The sequence below is a fragment of the Trachinotus anak genome, unplaced genomic scaffold (assembly GCF_046630095.1).
Source record: "Trachinotus anak isolate AG129_WGS33_773 ecotype Australia unplaced genomic scaffold, CSIRO_AGI_Tana_v1 ptg000003l, whole genome shotgun sequence".
NCBI classification, from domain to species: Eukaryota; Metazoa; Chordata; class Actinopteri; order Carangiformes; family Carangidae; genus Trachinotus; species Trachinotus anak.
The window spans coordinates 15067141-15080048 of record NW_027273854.1 but is presented as its reverse complement, the minus strand read 5'-3'; the positions used below and the strand labels follow the sequence as shown (position 1 = coordinate 15080048).

Here is a 12908-nt window from a genome sequence, read left to right as displayed (position 1 = left end):
CACCCTAACCTGACACCAAGAAGGCCTTGTGTGCAAGTCCATGTGTGGAGTCTGGATTTTCTCCCAGTATCAGCTGAGGCTTCCTCCCAAACACTGACCTGTACAGACTCTGGATTCACACTGTGAATAAGACAGTGATTGTGGAGCAGGAATAAAACAGCTGATGTCAATCAGCTGATTCAGACACAGCTTCAGTGCTCGGCCTGAACTACTGCAACACTGCTCTGTGTTTTCAGGATCATGACAGTGACGTGAGTCCTATCACCAATTAACACCAGGGAATTTTATCTTGTAGTGTAGAGTCACTGAGGAGAACACAGTCTTTTAAACTAATTAGACTTAAACATGAAAGACAAACTTCAAAGTTATCATCTCCAAATCCTCCTCAATATTTATGATAAAGTTAAACCAAACATGAAGTGAAATCACAGTCCACTCCACCTCTCTCCTCCCTGTGAGGAGGAGTCGATGCAAAACTCAGATGTCTTCCACCTCTACTTATCTGACTGCAGAGAGGATGACAGAGAACAGTGGACACACAGTTTAACATGATGGACTATAGGACAGGACTGCTGCTGTTAACTCTCTGCTGGGCAGGTGAAGAGCTTCACATATCATCTTTTTACATGGTTTTATTTTTCACCCCAGCCTCTTTCACTTTTTGTTTTTTATTGTATTGACAGGTGTTGATGGTCAGACTCTGACAGAATCTGAACCAGTAGTTAAAAGACCTGGAGAATCCCACACACTGACCTGTACAGCCTCTGGATTCACATTCAGCAGCTACGGGATGAACTGGATTAGACAGGCTCCTGGAAAAGGACTGGAGTGGATTGCGTATATTAGCAGTGGTGGTGGCAGCAGCAAATTCTACTCTCAGTCAGTCCAAGGCCGGTTCACCATCTCCAGAGACAACAGCAGACAGCAGCTGTATCTGCAGATGAACAGTCTGAAGACTGAAGATTCTGCTGTTTATTATTGTGCTCGAGACTCACAGTGACTGAAGTTGGTTGAGCAGCTGTACAAAATCCTACAGTCCTCATACTTGCTGATAAACAACAGTTATTTCTTCTTCAAACTTCTGAACATCATTTAATTTCATCTTGTCCACACATTTTTATGTACACAATAAGTTTTAGAATATATAAGTAAAATGCTGAAGTTCAGTGCCTGGACACAACAGTATGAACACACACAAACACATTTTACAGCACAATAAAATTTTACCACTCAGAGAAGTAAGTGTTTTCCTTCCATGAGAAAACTTTGCTCTTCCATGAAGTAAAAAAGACAACCTGACAACAAACTCTTGGTTTTGTTTCTTGTGAAATGTTCCTGTATTTCCTGTGTTGTTGTTGACCAGACTTTATCAATCGATTTGTTGTTGTAGCTGTGCCATCACATCCACAAAGAGTGTTTATCACATACCAGTCTACACAAGTTAAATTCTAGTCTGATAAAAATACAGCAGGCTCATTTCATTTCCTGTCTCAGTCTATTGATCCACAGACTGAATTCATGATGAAAACTGAGTGTGAGGAGAGTTTCTACATGTGCAGAAAGAAGGTCACAGAAAATAAATAATAATGATAATAAAAATAATAAAATAAATCATTGATAACAAAACATTTTCTAATTTTAACAGGTGTGAAGTGTCAACAGTTGACACAGCCAGCCTCTGTGACTGTGCAGCCAGGTCAACGTCTGACCATCACCTGTCAGGTCTCTTATTTTGTTGGCAGCGACTACACAGCTTGGATCAGACAGCCTGCAGGGAAAGGACTGGAGTGGATTGGAGCTGCACATGTTGGATACACTTCATACTACAAAGATTCACTAAAGAACACGTTCAGTATCAGCTTAGACTCTTCCAGCAAAACAGTGACTCTTAATGGACAGAATGTGCAGCCTGAAGACTCTGCTGTGTATTACTGTGCCAGAGACACACAATAACACAAAGCATCAGTAGACCTGAACAAAAACCCCTCAGTGCCTGAACACTTGTAACATGAAGCCACCAGAGGAGGAGCCCTCAGACCACTGATGATTTCACACCAGTTCACTGTTGAAGAGAGAAACAGCCTTTGAACATATTTAGTGGTGAAGAAGTCAAATTAATATAAATAACACAAAGTATCTTTTCACATTATAGTTAAAGTCCTTGTGCATGATTTCAGCTGATAACTATACTTTGGTATTTTAAGAAAACAAGACACATTTCGTTGATATTGAAATGATGCATTTACTTTGACTAACCTGAATACAACTTCATCAAATAAGTGACTATTGACTAATAATAATACCATGAGCCTGACTGTGACTCATGAGGAAGTGATGTGTGTGTCTGTGTGTATTTCCTCACTTATATTTCTATTGGGGCTTCTCTCCCATGATTTCCTTAAAATGGTATGACATATGAACATCAGCCAATGAGTCTGTCAACCTGAACAACCATAGCTAAGTCATTTAACCCTCTGATACAAGCTGGAGAAGGGTTTCCTGAATAACTGCCCCTACAAAAGATACAGAAAATCTGTTAAACATCACTGTTGAAGAAGAGGAAGAAAGAAGTAAATGTGCTTTGGTTAAGTTTCAGCACAAAAGCAACTTGGTTAGATTCAGGGAAAGTTCATGGTTTGGGTTAAAATAAGCCCTTTGTGAAGTTTAAAAGACCTTCACTCTCATGGTTCAGATGATAAACATGTGGTAAAGGTTGTGGAACAAGTGTGGTCATAGTTAAAAGAAATAATGTTGACGGTTTGAAGTGATAAACAAACAGTGGTCTCCTGTGTTTCTTTAGAGGTTGTAAAGTTCATAAACTACTCAAATTCATAACATGATGCAGACTGTGCTTAATAATGAACCTAACTGTCTGAGACTGTCAAAAATATTCTCTTTAATGACGACACATATATTATGGTCACTAAAGGCAAGACTACCTTTGGGTCTTGTTTATCTGATGATGATGAGTCTGTTTGTGACTGGCAGCAACTTGGAGCTGCACCCTGACCTGCACTAGTTGCAGTGACAAACATGTCTGTTAGACGGCCAGTTATCACCAGCAGTGGACTTCCCTTCACTAGATGATGGACTGGACATAAACTCTCCAGAGACATATTTCCCATGATGAACTGTGTCCTGCAGGTCCTGGTCATCACATGACACCTACAATCAGAGCATGAGAGGTGACACACACACTGAACTCTCTTCATGCTTTCCCTCAAACACCTCTGCTGCTGTCTGCTAATTATGAAGGAGGAAACCTGTTTGTTTCTGTGTTAATATTGATATTAAGTTTGAAATTCATCACAAAATATTTGAATTTTACTGACGTGTAAAAAAATCATTCTACTTTCACGAGACAAGTTGACATCAAAGTCCATTCCACCTCTCTCCTCCCTGTGAGGAGGAGTCAATGCAAAACTCAGATGTCTTCCACCTCTACTTATCTGACTGCAGAGAGGATGACAGAGAACAGTGGACACACAGTTGAACATGATGGACTATAGGACAGGACTGCTGCTGTTAACTCTCTGCTGGGCAGGTGAAGATATTCACATAACATATTTTTACATAGTTTAGTTCTTCACCCCAGCCTATTTCACTTGATGCTTTTTATTGTCTTGACAGGTGTTGATGGACAGACTCTGACAGAATCTGAACCAGTGGTTAAAAGACCTGGAGAATCCCACACACTGACCTGTACAGCCTCTGGATTCACATTCAGCAGCTACAGGATGGCCTGGATTAGACAGACTCTTGGAAAAGGACTGGAGTGGATCGCCTGGATTGATAGTGGTAGTGGCAGCAGCAAATACTACTCTCAGTCAGTCCAAGGCCGGTTCACCATCTCCAGAGACAACAGCAGACAGCAGGTGTATCTGCAGATGAACAGTTTGAAGACTGAAGATTCTGCTGTTTATTATTGTGCTCGAGACTCACAGTGACTGAAGCTGGTAGAGCAGCTGTACAAAATCCTATGGTACTGATCTGATACAAACTACTGCGGAAATTAAATTACGGCAACTGCCTTTCTACACATGAACAAAAAATGTGATCTGAAATTGTAAGTGAGTGATAACATCAGTGTAAAAATGATGTTGCAGTTTTTGATATAAAACCACTAGAGGTCAGTCAGGGTCATATTTCTGTCTCCTCTGTTACTAAAAGGAGACTCTCAGATCTGGTGTCCTCACTGATCTGAAATGACTGACACTAAACCTTAATGCTTCTACTGGTCTTCTACACTGGATGTTGTCACAGTTCAAACATTTCTACCCACACAAAAGTCACTTTTGAACATTGTGACAAACTTGGCCTCAACCAAATGTGTTGAATTTCCACCACAGAATCAAAACATCTTACGAGCAGTGACTGCAGCTCCATCTGTCTGTGTCATCACCGTTCATGAGAGAAGACAGCAGTGATCTATAGGGCAGAGAACAAGTGATGGCAGCTTATTCAAGCTTAAAGTTTCCAAACAAAGTGAATTTACATGAACAGTTTTATGCAATAAAACAGCTAATAAAGTTTTCTGTATTGGAATATGAACAAAAGGTGAGTTCATCAGTTCATGGGCAGGAGGAAGTCATATCCCTCACTTTTATTTCATTTGATCTATAAAATATACATTATATTGATATCGTTGGGGAGGAGGTGACTTTTACCAGAATAATGCAAAGTTCCTCTACCACACATACACTTCTACTAGTTCTGTGATATTAACAGGACAGAATCTGCAGCCTGAGGACACAGCTGTGTATTACTGTGTACGTCAACCCACAATTACACAAACCACCAACAGACCTGCACAAACACCCAGCAACACATCTGTGACTCAACCACAAACACGTTCTAAAGGTGAACATTAATACAGACAGTGCTCTCTGATTAATTTATTATGTAGTTGGAAGTTTATGGAATTCACTGAATGTTAGAGGGATTTTTTTGCTTCTGCTACATGAGACTGAATCTGACTTCAGTCTACTCTGAAGCAACATCAGTGTAGAAGACACTTGGAGAAACATGATTTTGCTAAATTTCAAGAAAATCAAAGCTGAATTTAATTTCTTTATTATTTTTGTGCACAGTGATGCCAAGAGAAGAGGGGGAAACATTTTTCCTGTTTCCATGAGAGAAGATAAACCAAAACAACTGAAAAATCTAAAAGCTCCGTCTCATCAAGTTTTGAATAATAACATTAATCTTTCTGTAATTTGGAAAGAAAAAAATAAAGATTAAAGATGGTTCATGATTACAAATCATACATTGTATGAAAGTAGTTTGAAAAGAAGAAAAGAAGATAAAGAGACAAGTGAAATGCTGAGTGATTAAAATGTAATGAAAACACAAACCTTCTTGTTACTGATCAGAATAATACTGTAGATTTTTCCATTTAATGTAAATTCTCAAAGGAACTAACATGAACTGAATGAAGCTGCTGTTTATTGTTGTCCTCAGTTCAAAACAAAAATTGTCTTCTCTGTAAATGCAGAGACATTTTCCAAGAGTCACAGTTGAGTGAGTAATAACACAAAGTAAAGCAGGTGATTTCTAATGTTTTCACTCTGCAGATATAATAACACTGAACAGACTCTTCTATTGGCTCCAGTTGGACCAACACTGATGCTTTATATGTTTGATTGTATGCAAACTCAGTGAGCTTCCTTGTTCCTCAGCTATAAAAACTTCACATCAGACTGTCAGTGGAGTTCACAGCTGCTCACTTTCACCATCAACCATGTTTTGTGTAGCTCTGCTGCTGCTGTTGGCAGCTGGATCCTGTGAGTCTCTCTGGATTTGTCACAGTCAACATTTCTTCTTTTGCTGTTTAACTTGATCATTGATAACAAAACATTTTCTTCTTTTAACAGGTGTGAAATGTCAACAGTTGACACAGCCAGCCTCTGTGACTGTGCAGCCAGGTCAACGTCTGACCATCACCTGTCAGGTCTCTTATTCTCTTAGCAGCTACTTCACAGCTTGGATCAGACAGCCTGCAGGGAAAGGACTGGAGTGGATCAGTAGGGACACAACCGTCAAAGATTCACTAAAGAACAAGTTCAGTGTCAACTTAGACTCTTCCAACAACAGAGTGACTCTAAATGGACAGAATGTGCAGCCTGAAGACTCTGCTGTGTATTACTGTGCCAGAGAGTAACACAATAACACAAAGCATCAGTAGACCTGAACAAAAACCCCTCAGTGCCTGAACACTTGTAACATGAAGCCACCAGAGGAGGAGCCCTCAGACCACTGATGATTTCACACCAGTTCAATGAGAAAAAATGTTTTTAATGCACTTTGTCAACAAAAACAGGAGACAGCAAAACACAGTCTCCATCCCTCTGGTGGCTCCTTGAGCTTCTGGTCTTCTTCCTGTTTAGGGGGAGGTCAGAGTGGTAGAGATGTGTCAGGAGAACAGAGCCACACCTGAATCCACTTCTCCTGATTGTTCTCTCAGAGGACTGGAGACATCAGTTCTGCCTCTCTCTCCTCCCAGTGACAAACATTCTGCTTTGGTTGTGTTTTGGCTTTTGTTTTGCTTTATTTTGTCACTTTTACTCTTAAATACCTTATAAATGTCATGCACTCATGCACTCACCACACCACTGACACCACTGATCTACATGTCCCACATTAAATGTGTGTATTGTTTATTATTAGTCAAATAAATTTACTTTGAACTTTGATTAATTGTGTGGTCTCATTTGTTTTTTCTTATATTTGAGCTGGTTCATGACAAAACCATACATTAATCATACATTAATAATAAGTACTTTGTACTATTGTATAAACATGATGCTGACCAAGCTTAACAATGAAAGTTATTAACAAAGTTAATTAGTGAAATATTCAAGAGGGACTGTTGGAGGATTATGAACCTGAGATCTGTACTGTTTGATTCTCTCTCCTCCCTGTGAGGAGGAGTCAATGCAAAACTCAGATGTCTTCCACCTCTACTTATCTGACTGCAGAGAGGATGACAGAGAACAGTGGACACACAGTTGAACATGATGGACTATAGGACAGGACTGCTGCTGTTAACTCTCTGCTGGGCAGGTCAACAGTTTCTCTGATACTGAGTTGAAGTTGTCTTTAAAAGCTTGTTGCATTGTAGCAAATGACTGATTTCTCTTTTGTATTGACAGGTGTTGATGGTCAGACTCTGACAGAATCTGAACCAGTGGTTAAAAGACCTGGAGAATCCCACACACTGACCTGTACAGCCTCTGGATTCACATTCAGTGACTACTGGATGCACTGGGTCAGGCAGGCTCCTGGAAAAGGACTGGAGTGGGTTGCATTTATCAGCAATGGTGGTGGCAGTGATAAATCCTACTCTCAGTCAGTCCAAGGCCGGTTCACCATCTCCAGAGACGACAGCAGACAGCAGGTGTATCTGCAGATGAACAGTCTGAAGACTGAAGATTCTGCTGTTTATTATTGTGCTGGAGACCCACACAGTGATTGGAGTTTTTTTTTCTATACAAAAACCTAAGATATTCATCCTTACTGTGCTGATTCACAAAGGGTTGGATTTTTCTTTTGACTTTTATGGGTGTTGTTTTTCATAAAATCGTGAAAAGATTTAAATAAAACTAGGATTTCATGTACACACTTATATCTATAGATTATATCACATAAATATATGCCAACACACACACACACACACACACACACACACACACACACACACACACACACACACACACATATATACATATCTCCTGTCTTGTAGCTGTAGGAGAGGAATCAGTGAAAAAAATGTTTGTGTGAAGAGCAGCAAGGGCCATAGTTGTCCCACACACAGGGGCAGACTCTCTCTCAGTCCCCTGCAGCGAATCAGACAATGTGCAAATGAGCAAAACAAAATCTACTATCGGATTAACAGAATCAACAGCAATTTTTAACCAGCGAAACTAATGGCAAAACTTATTTACACATTGACAATGATATATTTTGACATTTCCACAAATTATGAAAAGAAAAACAAAACAAACAAAAAATCGCCATAGTTTAACTAATCGAAAGAGCATCACAACCATAGACTGTATATAAAAAGATCACAACACGTCTTACCAGCACAAAAGTCATCCAGCTTTATCCACCTATACATCTCTTGTGCATCACTAATTAAGTCCCCCTTGCCACAACCATAGACGGTATATGGATACAACAGGTCACTGGAACCATGAACTAAACATCCACTCAAAACAATATTAGAATACGCAAAAATTCAAACTATATGACACACACACGTTTTGAGAAGGTTCACCAAAAAATAAATGAAAATAAAATAAACAACATATTAACGCAGCTACATTAGCATTGTAGAATATTATGAATTACAGCATTTTAAATCTCTTTATTAACATAGTATTGAAGTGGCCCATATATTGTAGTTCCACTTTAAACCTTTAGAGGGCAGGTAAAGTCTTGTTCTTCTCTCCTCTGTCTGTGTGATGAGACAGTTACAGCTCATCTCATTCATCTGAACTGACTGATCTTTGAACCATCACACATTAAGACTGTTTTTTTGTTGTTGTTTTTTATTACATTTTGTCATATTTTGTAAAGTTGTGAAATAATTAGAAAACTTCTTGGAGTTTTTTTGCAGTGTTTCCAGAAGTGATCAACTAAATTAAATAAACAGGGTTAGTTCATCATGTCTACAAGATGTAGGATGTAGATCTAAAGATGACCAATGACAAGACTGAAGGTTCAGCTGTTTATTGTTGTTCTCATGAGATAGTCATGATATTACGAATCTCTTGGAATTTCTTCATTGAGCTACAGTGAAATGATGGTATAGGAGGAGATTAGGTACTAAAAAGACTGAAACTTTGGAAAATACCACTTGATCAGTTGAACTCAGACGGTTAAAGCCTGTATTACAGTAACTACCTGCTGGGACTGCACAGTGAAAGTAGCTGCTAGATACTGTAAATATGGTACAAACAAACAAACTTTTGTTTTTGTTTGAGGGGATTTTAGTTTTACATCTTTAATGTAAAACTGCAAACTTCTGCAGTAAGTTTTTATATTGTTTACATGATTTTGTTGTTGCTTCAGTTTCTTGACAAAACAGAAATCTAAATATTTAGCAATATCAAACATTATAAAGGTTTCTTATAAAGAGGTGAAGTGTGTCTGGTGGGTGGTATAATAGCATTCACTGGTTGAAACCCCCTTGGACAGCTGATCAGTCCAGGAGATTTACCTGGTGTTCACATCATTTCATATTGTGAATCTTAACACAGATACATATTGTATGTCTGCTGCAGGGCTTCAAACCATCGCTCTATCTCATGGTGATTCATAAATAAGTTGTATTGTGATAACATGGAGACAGGGCAGACTGAAAATGAAAATACTAATTTCTCTGATGGTCAAATACACTGAAGGTTAATGGACAGCAGCACCAACCTTTACAAACCTTTTCTGATAGTGAGGTGATATGTTGGCTCAGTCAAACACCCTAACCTCACAGCAAGAAAGCCTTGTGTGCAAGTCCATGTGTGGAGTCTGGATTTCCTCCCAGTATCAGCTGAGGCTTCCTCCCAGACACTGACCTGTACAGACTCTGGATTCACATTGTGAAGAAGACAGTGATTGTGGAGCAGGAATAAAACAGCTGATGATTCAGACACAGCTTCAGTGCTCGGCCTGAACTACTGCAACACTGCTCTGTGTTTTCACTATCATGACAGTGACTTGAGTCCTATCACCAATAAACACCAGGGAATTTTATATTGTAGTGTAGAGGCACTGAGGAGAACACAGTCTGTTAAACTAATTAGACTTAAACATGAGACAAACTTCAAAGTTATCATCTCCAAATCCTCCTCAATATTTATTATAAAGTTAAACCAAACATGAAGTGAAATCACAGTCCACTCCACCTCTCTCCTCCCTGTGAGGAGGAGTCAATGCAAAACTCAGATGTCTTCCACCTCTACTTATCTGACTGCAGAGAGGATGACAGAGAACAGTGGACACACAGTTGAACATGATGGACTATAGGACAGGACTGCTGCTGTTCACTCTCTGCTGGGCAGGTGACAATATTGACATAACATATTTTCACATAGTTTTAATTTGTCCCACCAGCCTATTTCACTTGATGTTTTTTTATTCTCTTGACAGGTGTTGATGGTCAGACTCTGACAGAATCTGAACCAGTGGTTAAAAGACCTGGAGAATCCCACACACTGACCTGTACAGCCTCTGGATTCACATTCAGTGACTACTGGATGGTCTGGGTCAGACAGGCTCCTGGAAAAGGACTGGAGTGGCTCGCCTGGGTTGATACTGCTGGTAGCAGCAAATACTACTCTCAGTCAGTCCAAGGCCAGTTCACCATCTCCAGAGACAACAGCAGACAGCAGCTGTATCTGCAGATGAACAGTCTGAAGACTGAAGATTCTGCTGTTTATTATTGTGCTCGAGACTCACAGTGACTGAAGGTGGTTGAGCAGCTGTACAAAATCCTACAGTCCTGATCTTTCAGGCTGGTGGAGCATTGAGTATTTTCTTTTTAAATAATATTTATATCATGTTTTATTTTACATTTTGCTTTTATATTATTATTTATACACTATTGTTCGGACAAGGTCACGTTGGCCCTGTTTCCTTATGTTCTCCACTGTTTTCTCTTCCCCTTTGTGTTAGTTTGTCCCCAGTTTATACTCTGCGTCTGAATCTTTATCCCTTCATCATAAAAAGAACTGACAAATATTATGACAACAAAACAAAAACACAAAATTAAAAGGAATAAAATTTAAAATAAAATGATCAACTTCAATAAAGATAATTTATAGAAACATTCTGGCTGCTGCAGGACAAATATTATGCATTTCTCCAAATTAAGATAAACTCGATATTCTTGTGGTTGTGAGATTATTCCTATAACTGTCAGTCATTTGGATGTCAGATATTTTCCATATGGAGATAGAAACTTAACATAGAAAGGATTTTTGTTTTTGGTGAAACTGTAACTGTCATCTTTTTATTTCAGAGAAATGTCTATAAAATGTGGAAATAATATTCACAGTTTGAGACAACTTTCCTGACATTTTTTATTCTATTCTAAATGATGAACATGAATCTAAAACAAGCAACAAACAAGTTTCAGTTCCTCCACAGCTGTTTTAGGTTTCTCCACATGTCTGTCTGCAAACATCTGCAGCCATCAAATATCCTTTATGCAAACCTGCAAATAAGCCACAGAAGTTTTTACAGTGCAAGTCTTTAGACACCGTCACTTTTTTCACATTTTGTGATTTTGCAGCCTCATGCTGCAATAAAAAAAAAAAAATATATATATTCTTCTCTTGTCAGTCTACAACCAATACCCCATAATTACAAAGTAAAAAGAGAATTGTTTGAAAGTGTTTTCAAATTTATGAAAAAACTGAAATATCACATTGACATAAATGTTCAAACATTTTTCAATGACACTTGAAATTGAGCTCACACTATAAACACTTTAAACTGGACTAGACAGAGACAGAGAATTATCACGAGGATATTGTAAAATTGATAAATGGTCAGTTTCCACATGATGCAGACGGTGCTTATTGAGGGCAACTAACTGTGAGGAGGAGTCAATGCAAAACTCAGATGTCTTCCACCTCTACTTATCTGACTGCAGAGAGGATGACAGAGAACAGTGGACACACAGTTGAACATGATGGACTATAGGACAGGACTGCTGCTGTTAACTCTCTGCTGGGCAGGTGAACATATTCACATAACATATTTTTACATGGTTTTATTTTTCTCACCAGCCAATTTCACTTGATGTGTTTCTTTATCTTGACAGGTGTTGATGGTCAGACTCTGACAGAATCTGAACCAGTGGTTAAAAGACCTGGAGAATCCCACACACTGACCTGTACAGCCTCTGGATTCACATTCAGCAGCTATGACATGGGCTGGATCAGACAGGCTCCTGGAAAAGGACTGGAGTGGATCGCTTATATCAGTGGTAGTGGCAGCAGCAAATACTACTCTCAGTCAGTCCAAGGCCGGTTCACCATCTCCAGAGACAACAGCAGACAGCAGCTGTATCTGCAGATGAACAGTCTGAAGACTGAAGATTCTGCTGTTTATTATTGTGCTCGAGACTCACAGTGACTGAAGGTGGTTGAACAGCTGTACAAAATCCTCCAGTCCTCATCAGACCCCATTAGCTCACATACTTAATGTCCTCACTACAGAGTTCAATTTTTTTTTTCTGACAGCAGAATATTTCTAAACAAAGATTTAAATTGCTTCTATTTACAAAACAACAATGTGACTTTATCAGTGACAAAGCTCAGATCTTCGTTCAAAATAATGCTCATGAACACGATCACTAAAGAAAACAACAACTGAACTGTGAAATGCATTTGATGACCTGCATTCACAAGTTTATAGACTGATGACGAGCTTTACTCTGTCTGCAGGAGATTCGAGTGAAATCAGAGCTTCTTTCCATCTGCAGTCCCACCTGCAGAGACTGTCCATCATCAAGCCTCTTTTTTCTTTACCTGCTGAGGTGAATGTTGTTTCACATCATCTGAAACAGAACTGAGTAGGGTGGATGGGTTTCAAGCTCCGCTTCTGCATCATCCCCTTATTAATGGTCTCATAGTGTTTGTACTTGACAATTAAACCAGCAAATACTTGGCTAACAGTTGTTTTCCACTAATATCTTTGTCTAAACTACATCTACTTCCATGGAGACTGTCACACAGGTTTCAGTTTCCAAGCAGCTGTTTTCTTTGAGAGGCTCCAAGTTTCTCTGAAACCATTAAAAGTGAAGTCTGCCCTCTCTTTAGATTTGGTCTAAGAAATGAACAACAATAAAACAACCTCATTGACCTATTGAACACATATTTAAATGTTCTTTTATTTATCAT

The 12908-nt window shown here is 39.0% G+C and overlaps 1 gene segment (V, D, J or C); it reads left to right on the top strand.

Annotated features, from left to right (window-relative positions):
• Positions 1-3737: 3737 nt before the first annotated feature.
• LOC139609164 (immunoglobulin heavy variable 4-59-like) lies at positions 3738-6160 on the top strand. The segment is given in 2 exon segments: positions 3738-3875; positions 5891-6160. Coding segments are annotated over 2 exon segments (408 nt in total).
• The last annotated feature ends 6748 nt before the right edge of the window (positions 6161-12908 follow it).